The sequence below is a fragment of the Barbatula barbatula genome (genome assembly GCF_947034865.1).
Source record: "Barbatula barbatula genome assembly, chromosome: 21".
Taxonomy (NCBI): Eukaryota; Metazoa; Chordata; class Actinopteri; order Cypriniformes; family Nemacheilidae; genus Barbatula; species Barbatula barbatula.
The window spans coordinates 3,539,585-3,559,077 of NC_136784.1; the positions used below are offsets into that span (position 1 = coordinate 3,539,585).

General features: G+C 40.2%; 4 protein-coding genes across 6 annotated transcripts; 3 read left to right on the plus strand and 1 right to left on the minus strand.

Annotated features, from left to right (window-relative positions):
- Positions 1–535: 535 nt before the first annotated feature.
- On the plus strand, positions 536–4,769 carry hax1 (HCLS1 associated protein X-1). The gene is made up of 7 exons (XM_079484764.1): positions 536–736; positions 1,535–1,779; positions 1,958–2,172; positions 2,260–2,323; positions 2,433–2,554; positions 2,729–2,837; positions 3,392–4,769. The coding sequence occupies exons 1-7, from the start codon at positions 666–668 to the stop codon at positions 3,460–3,462; spliced, it is 897 nt and encodes a 298-aa protein (XP_079340890.1). The 5' UTR covers positions 536–665; the 3' UTR covers positions 3,463–4,769.
- aqp10b (aquaporin 10b) lies at positions 4,763–7,550 on the plus strand. The gene is made up of 6 exons (XM_079484765.1): positions 4,763–5,032; positions 5,404–5,530; positions 5,762–5,899; positions 6,075–6,193; positions 6,261–6,478; positions 6,566–7,550. Exons 1-6 carry the CDS (start codon positions 4,946–4,948, stop codon positions 6,759–6,761), a joined length of 885 nt encoding a protein of 294 aa, XP_079340891.1. The 5' UTR covers positions 4,763–4,945; the 3' UTR covers positions 6,762–7,550.
- Positions 6,855–15,564, minus strand: znf687b (zinc finger protein 687b). Of its 2 annotated transcripts, none has more exons than XM_079484762.1 (10): positions 15,485–15,564; positions 11,920–14,227; positions 10,690–10,991; positions 10,322–10,506; positions 10,039–10,215; positions 9,795–9,957; positions 9,207–9,545; positions 8,985–9,097; positions 8,790–8,892; positions 6,855–8,517 (listed from the first exon to the last, which is right to left on the minus strand). In XM_079484762.1, exons 2-10 carry the CDS (start codon positions 14,204–14,206, stop codon positions 7,936–7,938), a joined length of 4,251 nt encoding a protein of 1,416 aa, XP_079340888.1. In that variant the 5' UTR covers positions 14,207–14,227; positions 15,485–15,564; the 3' UTR covers positions 6,855–7,935. The 2 variants fall into 2 exon arrangements, with proteins under 2 accessions (XP_079340888.1, XP_079340889.1); XM_079484763.1 differs by lacking the exon at positions 15,485–15,564 and adding an exon at positions 15,131–15,343.
- A 2,218-nt stretch (positions 15,565–17,782) lies between these two features.
- Positions 17,783–19,242, plus strand: cks1b (CDC28 protein kinase regulatory subunit 1B). Of its 2 annotated transcripts, none has more exons than XM_079484272.1 (4): positions 17,783–17,920; positions 18,265–18,341; positions 18,543–18,670; positions 18,783–19,242. In XM_079484272.1, the coding sequence occupies exons 2-4, from the start codon at positions 18,283–18,285 to the stop codon at positions 18,833–18,835; spliced, it is 240 nt and encodes a 79-aa protein (XP_079340398.1). In that variant the 5' UTR covers positions 17,783–17,920; positions 18,265–18,282; the 3' UTR covers positions 18,836–19,242. The 2 variants fall into 2 exon arrangements, with proteins under 2 accessions (XP_079340398.1, XP_079340399.1); XM_079484273.1 differs by having other exon boundaries at positions 17,789–17,920; positions 18,239–18,341; positions 18,783–19,232.
- The last annotated feature ends 251 nt before the right edge of the window (positions 19,243–19,493 follow it).

A 19,493-nucleotide genomic window follows, 5' to 3' on the forward strand; every position in this document is an offset into this window, starting at 1 on the left:
GTTTTTTATTTTGTAAAAAATATATATAAATATTAAGTAAATAAACAAGAAAAAGACATTTTCATCATTTTGGATGTGAATGTCTTTTAAGAAAACAAAGCCTGTGTGTTTTTTGACTGATTTTTAGTTAGGTTATAGTTTTGACCTGCACTAAATAGGTCACTAGGTCATCATGAAAGCGTTATGTCTAATAACAAGTAGACAGATACATGATGCATTATGGATATAGTACAGTTTTATCATTTTATCAATATTACAGCACATGTGCAGAATTATCTAATGTTTGGACATTTTTAAACTTAATTTATAAATGGACCAGAGGAAGGACAACAGATATATTTGGACATTAATAAAACACTTACTGAAAATGTGTTCAATATATAACATAGTGGGCCAAATCTGTGGTGCTCTTTTTGGGCATTGAAGAAATAACACAAATAAAAAGCGTGTTCCGCTGACTAAACCAATTCTGCCATTCCACATGAAAAAAATAGTTTAGGTTTATTATATAAGCGATGCCATCTAGGAATACAGGGACCTTTATTTTGAAAGGATTCACCGGAAGCCGTTGGAAAGTTCTCGCGAATGTCCTCAGTTTCCTCTTCAATCTATGATGCAATTGAGGATTGTTATGGTTCTATTTAAATGTCCGTTTGTGTCCTTAAATGAGCGTGTTTGATCTCTTTCGTGGGTTTTTTGGGGTCCCCGGGGGTCATTTTCGAGGAGATGATAGGAGGTGAGTCCATCAGTTTAACCCATAACTGCGACCTCTGCTAGCCTCGATGTCACATCGGTACTAGTTAATATGATTTATATCTAAGTGAAATAAACGAGGGCTGTTCCAACAACAATCAGATTGTTTTAGTGTTTTAATAAAATTCTGGGCTGTTATGTAGGCTTTATAGCAGTCAACAGAATAGTTGAACGTGTTTTAGAGAGCACAGTTTGGTGATTATTATTATTATGAGGTTATTATGATCATTATAGGTTTATTCATAGACTGTGTTAGTAGTTACACACAAACTTTCGAGCTTATATCGCTTTTATTTTGACGTTACGTTAACGTCACCCCACTAGTCTGGTTACTAAAATACATAACAGTTAACCGCGTTCAATGTTTCATGTTTTTAACACGATACTTTAATAGTAGCAAAATTTGTAATTAACATTTATAAAAAGTTGAATCTTAATTCAATTCTTGCTGAAACAATGACATATAGATTACTATAAACAGCTGAACTAAATTGGCAATAGAGCCTTCTGCTGGCCAAAACACGCAATTGCATGTTTAAACTGCTTTAATTGGGGAAACGAAATAATAAAATTTAAATTAAAGGATGTAATTCACAGTTTTCATTATAAATAATCTAGAATGTAGAAAATACAATTCATAGGACGAATAAGATCATGAGTCCGTATTCATTCAGCCTTACATAGCACACGGATCAAAAACCCTGCTCTTATTTGTGAAAGTTATTAGAATATTAGAAAGACTTATTTGAGTATTCTTTGTATTTTTATTTGTTTAAATCAGGGACCCGTTCTTCGGTGGGATTGTGAATGAAGATGATGAAGATGAAGACGATGACAGTGGATTTCACTATGATGACAGATCCCATCGGGACCCTTTAGATGATCTCTTTAGATTTGGTTTCAGTTTCGGGCCTGGCGGGATGCGCTTTGAAGAACCTAGAGGGTTCGGCCAGATCTTCAAGGAGATGGAGGAGGTCTTTTCTGGTCTTGGTGGCTTTGAAGGCCAAGATGGGATTGGACACTGGAGTAAGTTTCCATTTTTTCATCATATTGTGATCCTATTTTTATCTTTCTAAATATGCCACCATTTTATATCTATAGATTGCCTACATACCTTTAAAGGATACCCAAGCATTTTCATTTTTAATGAAGTTTTTTAAGGATTTCAGTTTTATTTTTGTTTCTGCCCCGCCCCGCCTACCAGGTGTCCCATCGATAGAAGCCACGCCTCCTCTGGATGGTGCTGAAAAAGGCAGAGGGGGAAGTGGAAACTCGCTCAGGGATTTCATGTTGAAGTCTCCTGAGAGTTCACCCCGCAGCCCATCTCGTCCTCCCCCCTCTGCGGCACCAAAAGAAGGGGATTCCACATCTCCGCAGGGTCCCATTGACCCCTTTCCTAAATGGAGACCCTTCTCAAAGGTGAAACAGTGATTCAAACATGTTTCTAACATCTTTCTGTTCTGGATTCTGGCCTGTTTGTCTCAACTGTTTTTGTTTTGTTGTTAGTTTCATGACGTTTGGAAAGATGGTCTGGTAGGACCCAAGGAAGAAGAGAGAAAAGAAGATGGAGGTAAAATGTCTCAGATTTTTGAGCAATACACCAATTTCTAAAATGGTTTTATAATTTGACGAAGTTATTGCTGGCGCTTTAGTTAGTTGTCTTTGTTTCTTGTATGTAGATCTTGACTCACGGGTGTCATCAGGTGGACTGGATCAGATCTTAACTCCAGCACCTTCACAGCCAAAAATTAGGTCATTTTATAAATCTGTCAGCGTTTCCAAGGTGGTCCGACCAGATGGAGTAAGTGATCCTTTTTAGTTTTGTCCTCTTTGAAAACATCACTACGAATCCAAAGGACAAATCTGAAAAGTATTTAAGTCTGACTACAAATAACTATGCAGATATATACCAGACATCTTGTTGTGTCAAGCATTACAGTAATAGAGGTTCATAAGTGTGCATTTGTGTGTATAGACTGTTGAAGAACGGCGAACAGTGAGAGACAGTGAAGGGAATGAAGAGACTACAGTGAGCGTCACAGGAGGTCCAGGTGTTGAAGATCAGACTGGTCCTCTTACGCCAGGTTAGTTGTGTCCAGTCAACTCCATCCGAGTATAATTATAGTTTAATTTTTTTAAATAACGGCAAGATCTAGCAATATTTAACATATGTGACCCCGGACCACAAAACCTTGCTTAAGTAGCACAGGAATATTTATGGCAAAAGCCAACAAAACAAAAATGGCCTGAAACACGCCTACAGACATCCCTCGCCGCTCCCACTCAAGTTTGGGATCGATGTAAAGCTTAGAATTTCCTCTTTCGGGTTCATCTACTGTCCATAATGTCATTACAGCGGTATGCCATAATAACAGAGAGCGTTAAAACAATCCTGTGTCTTCTTAGCAACACCATACTACAGCGCATCTGATTAACAACTTCATAGACAATTTTCTCAATATTTCGCACCCTCAGATTACAGATTTTCAAATAGTTGTATATCAGCCAAATATTGTCCTATCCTAACAAACACACATCAATGGAAAGCAACCCATAAGACTTTTTTTTTGTCCATGGTCACATACTGTGTATTTGTTTTTCTAATTCAGTATTAATCCCTTTATTTTCTACATTTTAGGTGATTCTAGATCATCTACTGACATGCAAGATGATTTCTCACTGTTTTCGAAGTTCTTTAGAGGCTTTTGAGGCTGACAGAGTTCACAAATAAAGAACAATATCCTTTCATTCTTTCCTCATCTGATTCCACATGGCTCAGTTTGATTGAATTCATCACTGTGCATGTGTTCACATCCAGTGAGTGTTTAAGAAATCCACTGCTTTGGGATCGCATTATGCCGAAACACCATGTTGTTTAAGCTGATTGTTTAATTCTTGCCGAAAAATAACTACAACAAATCCCCAGCCTCGTTTATTTTAAATATGATTTCAGTCATCAATGAACAAATCATTCTACCAACATTCTGAACTGTCAGTTGTTAGGTCATGCCATTGGTTGTAAAGGTCCATGGAAAGGCCCTTCCTTTCGAAACACTACGAGGGCTGACAGAACATGGCGAATTCCATGTAAGGGGACCCGCGGTGTATGTAGATAGAAATAGCAAATTTTATAGTAATAAAACATAACGCTTCATTGTGTAAGCTCTTTATACACCTCTGAAGACATGGTTATATATATTATATTGCATTTCTATCGATAGATCATCCCAAAATTACTCACTGGACCTTTAAAATTATGTTATAGGAAAGGAGAAACATGCCCAACGCCACACGGCATGAAGTGTCTTAGTAATAAACCAAAAGTCAAGGCTGTTTCGGAATGAAACATTAAAAGATTATTTTGTGAAACTTTTAATTTATTGATCATAAAATGTATTTTTGAAGGCTGTTTTGTTAAATAAATACAAATCAAAAAGATATGTGTTATGTGAATGATTATGTTTAATAAAACCTCATGAGAAGAGTTCGTTCTTAGGTTCCATTTGAACGTATCCAGTAAAATTATGAAATATTCATATTACTGGATGTTAAAATATAACTACTGTCCTTTTTTATGTTCGTCATTGGGTTTTGCAAATATATAACTGATAAAAAGTCAAATTTGACAAGACAGTATGCAATCATTGAAAACGTACAGTGGTTTTTTCACTTCCTGGAAAACAGCAAATTTGGACATACGAGGTTTCAGAAGGACGGCGAAGATATTTAAAAAATACCTTGTCTTATGGATTAGTGTAAACTAGTGTATTAGTGTAAACATCACATTGAAACATTTAATTTAGGTAAATCATCTAAAATCTTTTTTTACATTTTGATTTGATCTTTATTAAAAGTATTGTTCGATCGAAAAACATATTCAGCATATTTGCTACAAACTGTCAAGCGTGTATATATTTTAGTTTTTACGTATACCATTTCTACATTTTGTCAGGTCTATGTAGATCTGTCATGCACCACAGATCAAATGTAACAATAAAATGATGGTTTTATTACACAAAAGGTCGGTGTGCTGCGTAGTTACATCTATCCTTTCTGACACACACACGCATACACAAACCTGTTTATGTAACCACTACACAGTTAAGCTTTATGGTGGAATCATTATTGGTTTGTTTAGAAGACCAAGAAACAACTAGATAAAAAAGAAAAGAAACTACTCCGAGCAAATATCATGGATCGTCTCCTGAAGAGATGTCGGATCAAGAGCAGTCTGGTCAGAGAGTGTCTGGCTGAGTTTTTTGGCGTCTATGTCATAATAGTAAGTAGTAATACTCTTCATTATACTCAGTAATACTCTTTTATACAGTGGCCATCTGAAGATTTACTAATGACATTGAATTGTACACAATCCTATTGAATTAAAAAAAGTACTTTTGGGTGAAAATGCATAGAATGTTATCAGCAGCAATCTAAGACCAAGCTTGAAGACTTTGAACTTGCAGAATGATTGTCACACCATCACAAACTCATCGGATCAATCATCTACTGACACACCGTCAGCTTTCATTGGCAGAGCTTGAGTTTTATTTATGGGGCGAAAAATTTGTGCCACTAACTTAAGTTCATATTTGAGCAAATGTTAAAACTAATGTGTGTAAAAGATGAATTTTTTCCCCTCTCTACCTGAAGCTCTTTGGCTGTGGATCAGTTGCCCAGGTGACAACCTCTCAAAACACTAAGGGCGAATACCTATCAATCAATCTGGGATTTGCATTTGGCACCGTGTTTGGGATCTATGTGGCAAAAGGGGTGTCAGGTATGAAAATCTATATATATAAAGTATATTAATGGGATTTAAGTTCACTGATCATTTCTGAGAGATCTCTAGCGTCTGTCTTTTCTGTCTTCCATCATCTCCAATCCCATTTACACATTCAGATATTTTGGGGCCACTTAATAAAAGACATCTTCCACAAACTACTGTACAACTAAGGTGTCTTATGTATGTTGCTCTTCTATAAATATGTGTGTGTTTCGGCTGTGTAAGGAGCTCACCTGAATCCAGCGGTGTCCCTCAGCCTGTGCTTCCTGGGCAGATTCTCTTGGATGCAACTTCCATTTTATGTGTGCTCGCAACTTTCAGGTGCGTTTCTGGCTGCTGCGACGGTTGCTCTTCAGTACCACGGTAAGTCATAACATCTGAGATGTCTTTGGCCTTATTGAGGACTTACGCTTATAGTGATAGTTCAATCAAATAGGAAAATTCTGTCATTATTTACTTAACCTTCTATCATTTTAAACCTGCATGACTTTGTTTCCTCAGCAGAACACTTACTATTAATACGTGTGTATGTTTCCAGATGCTATAATGCATTTCAGTGGAGGACACCTCACGGTAGATGGTGTTACGGCTACGGCAGGCATCTTCTCAACCTACCCTGCAGATTACCTGAGTCTGTGGGGGGGTGTGGTGGACCAGGTCAGTACAATTTTAAACAATATTAAACTGCACATGTGAAATGTCTTCATGACATTTTCTTCTGTAGATAATAGGTACAGCGTCTCTTCTGGTGTGTGTTCTTGCATTGGGAGATCCTCACAACACACCAGCACCGCCCGGTCTGGAGCCGGTCCTGGTTGGAACAGTTGTCATGGCGATTGGAGTCTCCATGGGGTCGAACTGTGGATATGCTATCAACCCAGCCCGAGACTTCGGGCCAAGACTCTTTTCTTATATTGCCGGCTGGGGCAACGATGTCTTCCGGTCAGTACATAAGTCCACCATTGAGTTGTAGTCAAACCAATTTTTTATGATGTAAAAGGTCCTGAAAGTTTGGTGTGTGTGTGCCAGGGCTGGACACGGGTGGTGGTGGGTGCCGTTGGTGGCGACATGTACGGGTGGTCTTCTTGGCTCGTTGCTTTACGAGTTTCTTATTGGAGCACATCACCCAAATACAGACCTCACAGATACTGAACACCAAACAACAATACAAACTCTGGAGCTGGGAGGAACAGAACTGGAAAAACAACAAAAACCTGTGATGTGAAGAGACTTGTCAAAGTAAAGTAATTGTATTTGCACTCAATATTTGTCGTAGAAATTAAATGTTTCAACTTAACAGAAAGGACACCGTCATCTGTACCGTACCAATTTACTGTTTTATTCAGAAAGAATGGCAAGAGAAATGACACAGAATGTACGGCAGTGAAACAGGCAGTTCATCACAGAATACGATGGCCGTCTAGTGACTATGGAACATATACATATATTACTGGAAGGATATAAATTCACACTCACACGTTTGATTCACAATATTGTTTCTAAGAATTCTTTTTCGACAAGCACGGATATTTTTTAAAGACTTTTACCAAAGAAAAAAACACAAACGACATTCATGTTTGTACAAAGTTCATAAAACGCACAAGCTGTCCTTCACACCGAATGTCTACTTTGAGAAGTCATAAAAATACATCAGGCCCCTCGTCCAAACAAAAACGTTCACTATCAGTATTTTCACGTTAACAAGTCAACTAAGAAAAAATGCAAATACAAAGACTGAACTTATTCACATTTTTAAATGCAAAAACCATAACGAAAATGTATGCACTGCATTTATACACATAGAAAAGTGATCAGGTGTATCTGTGATTGAAATGTATCAGTGTTTGTTTATATTGACCTTTTTTACAATCCATCAGTAATCTTTGACCTCATATATCTGTTGTATATCTCCTGCACAACTGAAAGTCTTTCCAACCACTTATTTTATTTATTAAATTCTGAATGATTATCAAAAGACAAACGAATGCTTTGTATAAATAAATATCGGTACTACAATGTCTGTACAATCTTGTAACATTTAAAAGTCAGTGTTATCTTTTTTGATTTCTTAAAAAACCTTCACTAGCACCGTTTTGCTTTAATTCTTTGTCGATTCAAGCGCAGCATTCTCAAAAGCTCCAAATCAATGTGACTTGACTTTGTGTAAAATCAGTGAAATGCTGGAGAGAAGAAGAGGATGTGGCTGGAGAAAAAAAAAGAAAATAAACTTTTTTGTAATTTGGAAGACAGATCACATCAGAATTGTTACAATCATAAATACAGGTGAAAATTCTCGAAACTATATCCATAAGTCTCACTCTCCTCTCATTGGATGGTCAACCTCACATGCAGTGCAAAGCCTTGTTCTCATTGGCTGTTATTAATGTCTCGCTCTCTTACTAGGGCTTATCGGTCCTGTGTGCCGCGATGAAAGCCATTCCGTGCGTGCGGAAGTGCGTGTTGAGGTCTGATGCTTTGTCAAAACGTCGGCCGCACACTCTGCAGCTTGACCCTCCTTCCCCCTCCTCGCCCGCTTTAGGCGAAGAGGGCGAGCCATCCTGTGACGACTGCCCGGGCGACACGTTTCCGCCACGACTGTCGTGCTGACCTTGACGTAAGCGGTGCGTGATGAATTTATGGCGGCTGAGGGAGCCGGCCGAGGCAAAGCATGCTCCGCACTGCAGGCACTGCTGAGGCGCGCTTTCTGCATCACAGTGGATGGGAATGTGATGCTGAAATTCATCCCAGTCCTGGGTGGTAAAGCTGCAGGGTGTGCAGCGGAATGTGCCGTCGTCCTCCTCTGGCTCGGCCGGTCGATTCTCGGATGCTCGAGTTCTTTTCGCCGGGCCAGAGGAGTCATCTCCCGCAACATCTGGGTCGGTCCCTCCTCCTCCGGGTGGAGCTCCGCTCTCATTGTCAAGATCAGAAGAACTGCCTGCCCCATCTCCTGGAGCTGAACGCTTCCTGGTGTTTGGAGCACTCTGAGAGAAGAAATTCAAGATCAAATTGAAAGTTCTGTCTTTATTTACTCACCCAAAGGATTCACCTTCAAAATGAAAATGTTGTCATTATTTAAATGATTTGTTTGTCATTTCAAACAGGTATGACTTTCTTTCTTTTGCAGAACACAAACTATATTGGTATATACCATTGGTCCCTATTGACTTGGAGACTTTTTGGGTTAACTCTCCATTTAAGATGCAAATCATAAAATAGATTTGAAATCCCAAAGCGGTATAGCATCCAAACTGACCTGTCGCTCTGAAGGCTGTCGGGTTTTGATGCCGTGTCTGACGCGAATATGCTTTTCCAAAATTAGCCGACTGCTGAATGTTCGCTTGCCCTCTGAGCAGTGCCTGAGAAACAGAGCGTACATTGGATGGGTTTGGGAAACTTAAACACAGGACAGAGACGCTCTTGAGATCTGAGTCGAATAAACATGACTTACGGGCAGTTGAAGACTCTCTTTACACCTTCGTGTATTACACGGACATGTCGACGCAAGCTGTTGGCTGAACTGAATGAACGTTCACACTGTCTACATGGGAACTTCTTTATTAACTAAAGGAACAAGCAAAAATAGAAGTTAGCCCTAAACATCATTTCATTTCCCTCTATAACTTTCATGTGATATTTCTTTACTTTTTGTAACTTCAAATTAGGCACCAACCTTCCCATGTTCGTCCTTCATGTGCTCGATGTAATCTTCACTTTCTACAAAGCGTTTCTTACAGTCCCTGCACCTCCACTCCATGCTCCCGCTCTCTGGAGAACTGGGTTGGTCTTCTTCATCATTCTCCTCCTCTTCTTCCTCCTCATCCCTTCCTTCCCCTTCCTGTTCTCTCTCCTCTTCCTCTTGCCCCTCCTCTTCCTCCTCTCCCTGTTCTTGGCTCAATTCTTCAGCATTGTTTTCTGTTGATTTTGGTTTCGAAGCAGAGTTGGTGACGGGGGCTGGAGATGAGGTGGTGGGCGGGGTCTCTGATTTGGCTGACAGGCCTCTGTGAACAGTCTAATAGGAAATATGGATATACACATTCAGTTAAAAGGAATGAATATGAATGAGAGATAACGTGTCAGTTCAGACTGAAGTGGGTCTTGTACTTGGTTTGAGCTTTAGACAAGGTGACACCAAAGTCACTTTGTAAAGGCCATCCAAACGTTTACTGTATGCCTTTATTGACACCACATTCCTTGGGGCATGTGCAAAGAATGGGTAACACAAAAGGCAAAATGTTACAAATATGACAACAGGTCATACCTTGATGTGTTCCATCATGGAGCCTTTCTGGGCGTAGAGTTTGGTGCAATCGGGACACTTGAACACATGCACCTTTTGTTTTGCCAGGTGAGTGTCAAAATGCATGTAGAGCAAAGGCTTCTGGGTAAACACAGTGTCGCACATGACACACTTGTAGATCATCCTACAGAATGAAGATAATCAAGAGGTTAATAAAATGTAAACGATGTTAAATTTACTTGAGGTTTGTGATTGGTCAACATACTTGGCCTGTGCAGCTGTGAGGGTGGGATGCTGGGAAGTGATGTGGCCCTGGGCGCTCTGGGCAGATTTGAAGGCCATCGGGCAATTGGGGCACTTGTGAAACACCTCACAATGTGCTGTCTGAATGTGGGACTTGATAGAATTCAAACCTCCGAACACAACCTGACAACTGGAACACCTGGATAAAAGACAGTTTGAAAATAAGAGGGAGTCCCTTTCTTGTAAATCATACTTTCCTTGTCACATACAAATACAAATTACCAACAGAACAAACTTTTAGGAACCTGTAACCGATGCGGCGGGCAAAATGCAGACAGGCCTCTTCCAGATGGGTTTGAAAGGTAGCCTGGCGGGCAGTACCACCACACTCCGGACACACGTGAGGAGCACGATGCTTATGGATGCGCTGATGGGCCGACACACTGCACCAGTTAGGCAGCATCATAGGAGGAGAGCAAAGCATACACGTCTGAAAGAGAGAGAAAGTGAAAAAGATAAAAAAAGATGAGGTGGGAGACAAATACATTTACGGAGAGCTAGTTTTTTATTGTTTTGCACTAAAGCCAGTACGATTGCATCGCTATATACTGCATCATTTCTAGTTACCCTGCATTACATGCACTTTTATTACCCTTATGGTTTTGTGACCTACCGAGTTAGGAGTAGCTCTGATCTGTTGAAAATGAGTTACTAATTCTGCTTTGCTTGAAAACTGAGCTTGACATTCAGGACACTTGAAGTTGTTATACTGCAGGGCTTCCCCTTTCTTGCAGGGTAAGGGCATTAGGGCCTGGGGACTCTGTGGCCCGCGGCGTGCAGGGCTGGGCTGGGTTGAAGTCATGCCTGGAGAGGGAGAGTCCTTTAGTGGACTTGAAGTGGACGGTACTGGGGTTGCTCCTGTCGGAGTATTGGAGGACGGCAGAGGTGTAGAAGAGAGCGAGGGAGAGAGAACACCTGAGGAAAGAAAATGTGATTCTTTTCAACTGTATTGCAAAACCATATGACAATAAGGGCTGTCAAATTATTATTTGCGATTAACCGCATCCGAAATAACAGTTTGGGTTAATATATGTCTGTGTATAGTGCATATTTATTTATATTTGCAAACATTTTTATGTCAATCATTTATTTGATGTTTTTCTTAAATCATTTCATTAAATTGATATAATGCATGTGTTTATGAATACAAAACATCTTGAGCATATGCCAAGATGTCCCCATCAAAATAAATGTACTAAAGTGCTTTTATGGCCATAGAAAGGACATTAAATGTAGGTAAAATTTCTACTTTTTGGTTTCTTGGAGAATAAAATGTATGTACAAATTCAAACAACATGCTTATTCTGATGTGTACATTAAAATATATAAAAGAATAAGGGAGCATATTACATTAGATTGTGCTTTAAATGAGTAAAAAGTAAAAAAATATTATTAACAAATGGGCAAAACCTAGGATAGTGGCAAATAAAAAAACCTGTAAAGTTACAATTACTTAGCATTTAGTGTCATAAATAGATTTTAGTTGTAAATATGCCTGACAAGATTGTTATACCGAATGACATTTTAGTGGGCCTCTTGTGTAAATCAGGAAAAACTGTTTATAAATGTTTTGCTCAGAAAAACAAAAGCACAATTAATTTAAACAGAAAATGTTTTCTATTTTTTGAACAACAACAATAACAACAACAACACTTAAAGCAGTATTACACTAACAGTTTTTATGCTTAAATCCTTTTTCGTCTTTGACCCATATGCACAGTACACAGACATATATTTTGTAAACACAAACTTTTATTCTGGATGCGATTGTTTGACAGACCTTGTGTCAATATAAAATAAAGAATCACTACAAAACAAAACAAATAATGATTGAATAACTGACCTATAGGAGTAGTGTCTTGTTGGCCGATCATCTGTTCCACCGTAACCGGTCTCATCACCAGATGTGAGCACTGCATGACCAGGCCTCTTTCCTTGTGCTCCCGAGCGTGTAACAGCAGACTGCATTTATTAAAGAACGCCAGGCGTTTTGCGCAGTGATTGCACGTCACTTCTATTCTCAAAGAGCGTCGATCGTAGTGTCGCGCCAGGCTTCGCTCCAGAGCAAAGGCATCGCCGCATTCCAGGCAGCGGTAGCCAGCAGTGGGCATAGGAAGACCCCATTCAGGTGGTAGTGGAGTAGAAAGGTCCGGGCGGTAGCTGGGAAGCAGGTTCTTGCTATTTAGGATCTTGTTGAAAGCTTCAACCAGGCTAGACTGACTACGGGAGATAACAGCACCGGTGCTGTTGACGATCGAGGCTGGTTTACAGGGTACGTGTACGTTAGCGGTGCCACCATTAGTTTTAGCAGCCGTGGGGCGCACGCTTATTCCACCGATAGCCGGCGTGGCCGGTAGATTGGCGGCTTTTGTGATGCTGACTGCAGTGGCGGAGACCTTTGTTTTATCGGATTGCACGGTCATTTTGTTTTGAACTTTGCTGGCTGCAGCGAGCATGGCACTACTGGCTTCAAGAGTGGTTACTGGTAGAGTTTTTACAACTTGACTGGCGGTGGCATCGTTTTTCCGGGCTCCTTTGGCTGGGCCGGCTCGACTGCCTATTTGGGCTTTTATTGCATCTTTGCCTTTTCCTGCATTGGCGGCACCTCCCTTTCCGGCCACTCTGGTGACCGTGCGGGTGATTCCTCCTGTTGATGTTTTAATGGTCTTAATACGGACTTTAAGAGGCCTTGAGGGGGCGTTGCCACCGGCTACAGCTTTGCCACTATTGTTGGGTGTTGAGATGGTGTCTTCTGGAAGAGACTGTGCAATGTTGCCCTCTCTATCTACCTCCATTTTCTCTCCATCCTTTTTCGTTTCATCCTTCCCGTCCGTGTTATTTACATCCTGTCCGTTTTCTGTTGACACCTTGTCTACTTCCATCTCTTCTTCTTCCTCTTTGGGTTCTCGGAGAGATGGTGATGAAGCCACCGCTGGGCTGCAAGATCTCTTTGTAACCGCGGACGTTGGCATTGTGGACTTGGGGATCTCAGGCTCGGGGCTCTCTGGTGAGTCTCTTTCCTCGATCACATGTTCTGGATTTCGTTCCTCTTGTGGTAAACTCTTTCCGGTTCCTGTCTGTGGAGGTACGGAAAGCCAGTTCTGCTGAGCCTGGGGTGAGGCAGGAGACGCTAGGGGGATGTCACCTTGTTTGGAGTAAGCACTGGACGATATGGATGTTGAGGAGGGTAGAGAAGGAGACTGTGAACTTTCGGGTGGAGACCTCAAGCGGCGTGACAGTTTTGGAGGATTGGGAGAGTCTGGACTTTCATGGATGACCAGAGATCCTCCTGAATCAGGGTCTGAATCCTCATCATCTGAATCTACGTGTCTAAACGCTGATGAACCGAGACGTGGGGTACCGTTAAATGGTTCTGTTAGAGATGTAGCCAGCGGTGAAGATGCCACAGCACCAGAAACACGGGAAGCGACGGAGGGCGAGGATGATGACGGCGAGGAAGCTGAAGCTGCCGAGGGAGTAGAAAGAAGTGGCTTAGGAGGAGGAAAGAACGGAGATGCTGCCCCGCTAGGAGCAGCAGGAGCTTTTGCCTTATCCGCAGCTTCTAAGTTAATCTCCTGCTGCATATGTTGCTGCTGCAGAAGCTGCATTTTTCGTGCTCTTCCAACCGAGTCTCCAGCTCCTTGTGCCATCAAGGGCTTTAGCTTATTGAAGATGTTGCTACTCTGTTTAGTGGTGCTGGATGATCCATGGACAGGTCCTGCAGTCTCTGGAATCATCTTGGAGCTGCAAATAGGCCACTGGTCCCCATTAGGCTGGCACCGAGCCTGAGACATATGTACTGTCCCACCTGATGACACAAAACCATTATGGTTGAGAGGTTCTGATTCCGAGCTGTCACTGCCGTCGAAGGGCTCAGGCCTAACCCGGTTCTTCACAATCACGCTGACAATCGGAGGATCGCTCTGAGAATCCGTGGATGGGCTTGGAGACCTGAGGGATGAACTTCCTCCAACCGAACCGTCACTGGATTTTATGAGTGGCCCTGCGCCTGTTCCTTGATGCCCCTCCACCTCATCTGGGGCAGATTGGATAGCCTCCTTGGCATCGATGTCAGGAATATCAAACGCTGCCAACAGGTCATCGAAATCGGGGGTTTTCATGTCCCCCATGCCAGGACAGTGGACTCAATCCTAGAACACACATTAATGAAATGTCAGAGGAAAGTGTAAGATAAGAAATGCATTGAAAAACATGTTGTGCTATATTGCAAAGCCTATTTTTAACAATATAAACAGACAGTCTGTGGCCATGCGTCATAATTGATTGTGTTTTATTGTCAAGGATTATTAAAAGAATCCTTTTGATAACAATATTATATTATAATCTATATGTAGATGTGAAAATCTTACAGTAATGACCCATAAGGAAAGAAAAGCTAAAAGCAAGTTTATTTAATAGGATCTGCATTGCAGGGATCAATATATCACGTTATCTGCATTCATAGATTTCCATACTTTATATTTGCCCCAATCTGAACACAATTTAATAATGAATGCTTCTACCTGGTTAGCGAAATTTATTGAGGACTTAAGCCACATTTATTCCGTTATACTCTTTAAAAATACACTCACAAGCTATACATCGTAAAGAAAACAAATACGTAAACAAACTACGCCATACAAATCGTGCCACAACAAATGACACATATCGGCTTTTGTTAGCTCTGGCTAACAGCCACGTACAGGCTCAGCGTTACATTAGCATTGGTAGAAACCAAAGCGCACGGCCATTTTTTACGTATAAATAACACATCGTATAAACACATATATGGTATTAATATGAGCTACCATTCATATGTTTAACAATACATTTGAACGAGACACGGTAAGGCACAAGCCAGTTTAGCACGCTACCAGCTGCATTATCAACAAGAGCCAAAACAACCCGCATTGGTTTTAACGAACCACATTAAATAAATAAACAACAAAATGCATCTAAATGCAGAAACTGATTTAGCAGCACTATAACGCGCGATTTCCGGGGCATATTTGAGCAACACAAACGCGCGAGAACGGCTAAAAGCTGAAGCTGACCTGGCTAGCTACAAATGGTGACAGAAATCGAAACGCTCATTTTAAGATTAAAGGGCTTCTGTCACATGTAGTCACTTAAATGTCGCTTTGATGCAAAAAGGCGATAGATAAACAAACGGGGCGACATAAATATATACACGAGGTGTATTTTTAGGTTTGTTCTGTCATGACGGCAGGGTCCGTGCTGCCCCGTCGCGAGGGTCATTTAAGCGCAGGCCACTGCATGTGCATTTACCTGCTTATATATCTGCTCGCATGTACGCCACATTATACCTTTATGTTCGTGCGTTTTTGCACACGCGTGTATTATTTTCGCATCGCGTATTTTCATGCAGGGGCAGATATTTTGTTTACCTGTATATTTGAGATTCCCGACTATCCTCGCTCCAGTTGAAGCGCCCTAACTTCCCGTCATCGATCGAGTACGAGCAGGTCTGGAAAGATGACGATGAACATAGTCGACAGGAAAATAAATGTGTGTCATTTTTGTTATGGTTACGTGTTTTAATGCCCTTTGTCTGGTCATACGAACCCTTTTGTTATTTACCAGATATATATTTAACACGGCTACGTCGTTTTGGTAGATGGAATATTGATTTGTTTATTTGTTTGCTTCCAGGACTGTCCTGATTTGGTTTAGGCCTTGATTAGTGGGATTGCGGGTTTCTTTACAAGCACAGAGATCTGCGCTGTGTCGCGTTAAAACGTCAAATATCGTTTCCTCCAATCTGATATTGTAATCTAATTACTCCATTATTTCCTTACTTTTTAAATAGACGAAAAATTAAAACAAATAAAAGGTGTAATGGCAGATTTGCTGAACATACTAATATGTATTATTGCATTAGACACAGAGAAACTGGGATTATTATAGGACTCTCGGGGCCAAGCGCATTTTAATATAAAATTGTAAAACGAAAGCTGAGGTTTTACATATGAGGGGTTTACCCTGATATACTAAACGTCAATCTGCAGATGAATACTGGCGACACTATGACGTGAAATAGGAGGGCCATGGTGAGGTAGTGCTGTCACTGGACACTTGATTGATTTGAGACCCGAAACATCCTGAGACCCCATAGAAGCATCACAAGATCATATAAATTCAATATAAGAAGGCTCAATGAAATTCATATGTAAGGAAAAACAAATTCACTTGGCAACGTAATTTTCTCTTTATCTGGAGTGACTTTTTGTTCCCGAAGGGTGGTGATATATCCCGTTAGGAATACACAGACTAAAACAAGGCCAAAAACAAAAGACTTTTATTTTGAAGTCTTTGCGAACGCCAGTGACGTAAAAAGCGTGAAATGATGGACAGTTAATGTATTCTATAGGGAGACAATAGGCTTGTTTGAGATGAACAAAATCTGCGCAGAACCGATCACCGGTGATCACCGTGAGATGCATGCCGGTTAGAAAAGTGTCCGAGTTACGTCCGCCTTGCTCTGACCTCATGCTGACGTGTGCCCAAAAACTCTCGCGACAGCGAGGCGGCTGTGTCGGATTGAGAAGTCGAGCGCAGTTGCTCTCCACCGACTGCGCTACTCAAAAGCATGATGGGAAACGACTGACTGACGACACAGCTTCGTGCTCATTGGCTGAGAATGTCAGCTGATATTTTTTTCCCCTTAATTCTAAGAAGTCCATTACCTATAGCCTAATACGATTTACTTTTTCTATAGTACTTAGTAATTAGGACATGTTTTATTTTTATTTTCTTGGTTTGAAGTGAAGTCCTGTTTGTTTTAATTTTCTCTTTATTGAGAGATGTGTATTCTCTTTATACATTGACATTTTTGTACAACATTATTCCATTAAATAAATTAGTCAATCCATCAATACATGCATACATCTAATGTGACTGTTTTACAATTAGGCCTCATGTTTGTGTTTTTATCCGATATCTTTATTTGGATATGTCTGATTCCAGGAGTGCAATAAACAAAACCCACACATGCTCATTTCTTAATTTAGAATGTGTTGTTGTTTCATATTATTTTTTTAAGAATAATTTGCAGCACACACTTTTCCTAATCATTAAACATGAATTGAAACTTTCATTAAGGTGACAAACAATTGTGTAATATATTTATATGGAATATTTGTCATGTAAAAAAGGGATAGTTCACCCAAATAACTTTAATAATAATAAAAACAATTTTCTTTGGTGCTGAATTATCTGCAGTCAGGACTGTTTATTTTTTACTCGACATTAATTTCATTAGATGCAAGTTGCAATACCACTCTAGATCAGATAGATTTATATCCCTACCATTTACTGAATAAGCCATTTTAAGTAATGAGCACTGTTCACCTTCGGTGATTCTCCTCATCATAACCATCTTCGTGTAAAAACAGTGGTATTTCAACTGCATCAACTTCGTCTGCGATAAAGAACGCGAACGCGATCTCTTCCATTGTTGACGTTTGCAGTCCACAACACAGCGAGATTCAGGAAGTGTCCGGCTTGCCTGCACTTTTTTTCACTCCTCCCCTCACTGTAGCCGCCTACTCTCGCCTATATTTCAGGCGAGGCAAGGCGCATCTCAAACAAGCCTTGTGTCTATTCCATGGGTGGAGCAGAGCAGTGACGTATACACATCTCTCAAATGGTATTGGTAGTGCAAATATTTGAATTTATGTGGGCGGGCTGAGGACTCCGAAAGAGGGAAGTTTAAGAGCAAGGGGAGTAAAACCGTGCTTGTTTTTTTGCAGATTGATAAAAAGTACTTCACAAAGATCCTGTTTTATAAAGTAACAACACGGTTGTTTAGGAAGAGACAAACAGTAAGTGTTATAAATAAATTACGTTATAAATACTGTACTTTGATGACTCATGTTATAAACTCGAGTGGTATGATTAGCTAGCTAGCTTTGGGGGGAATACGAATTTAGAGGGAGTCAAATCCTAAAGAATAAGTTGTTGGGTGTTAAAACTGACAACTACATTTACTTTTTAATCGAGGTTAAACTTAAAACAGTCTCTTTCTGATGACTGTTTCATACGAGGTTACGCTAATTCTAACAAATCGACAAAGACACGACATATAGGCTGATGATGCTTTTTCTAAGCTTCACATCACGACATCACCATATAATATCCAGAGTTCTGTGTCTGTATTTTTATCCAGAGACAAATTGATCAGGACATGTCTCACAAGCAGATTTTCTACTCTGACAAATACGATGACGACAAATTTGAATACAGGTAACTCTTCATTCTTATCATTGTTACGTTTTGTCCATGACACCCTAATTCTGTCATAAATGTTTCTAAATTAACCTATTTTTATTTGAATTATTTTAATGTGCTTACATGCGCTAATAGAAGCCCGATTGATAGATCTGGTAACATTGTTTGTGGGGTGATTCATAATGAGACTAAAGACATGTTGTTTTTTGCTCTCAGGCATGTCATGCTGCCTAAGGATATCGCTAAAAAAGTTCCCAAAACCCATCTAATGTCAGAGACAGAATGGAGGAACCTGGGTGTACAGCAGAGTCAAGGATGGGTTCACTACATGATCCATCAGCCCGGTATGTGTGTCTGTCTGTTTGACGAGCTGCAAAGATGGGTTTATCCTACCCAAATATGTGCTCTTACAACAGCATCCCTGTAAATGTCACCTGCTCTTTTAATTCCTGTTAGAACCTCACATCCTGCTGTTCCGACGTCCTCTGCCTACGGTCCAGGCTCAGTGACATAAGAACAATCAGAAATGGAAGAAAAATGTAATAAGTGGACATAGTGAAATGTGTCACATATGACAGATTTTATTGTCCTTTGTGGTCTTTTTGACAAATATACTAATTGTAGACTATTCTGTGAGACCCTTATCCTCATCTTTTGTTCTTGATCTTTGCCTTAACTGATATGAAATTACACATATTGTGTCGCTGCTCTGTATTTATTGTTATTATGCATTATTATTCTTTTAAGTTCCAATTCTCTTTTTTTTGTATTGGTGGCCCTGATAACTAACTAAAGACATTGAGACTTGTGTTATAAAGTGCAGTTTAAATCCTACATAACAACTGTTGACACTGTTTGTAAGTTTTTTTACGGCTTAATTTACAAATAAAATAATTCCCCAGTGTTATTTGATTGAATACAGACAATTTTTTATCCTAAGTTATTGTTAAGTGTGTTCTGGCTTCACTGTTAAACGTGTTGGCTTCTCGTGCATAACATGGTCCACAAAAAAGGAGTTGGACGTTTGACCTAGTTTTTCTGGGTTTGATACACTCCCCAAGGGTTATGGAAAGTTTTTTCCACACTTGAATTACCATTACATAACATTTACATTGTCATTTAGCAGACGCTTTTATCCAAAGCGACTAACAAAGAATACGTGATATG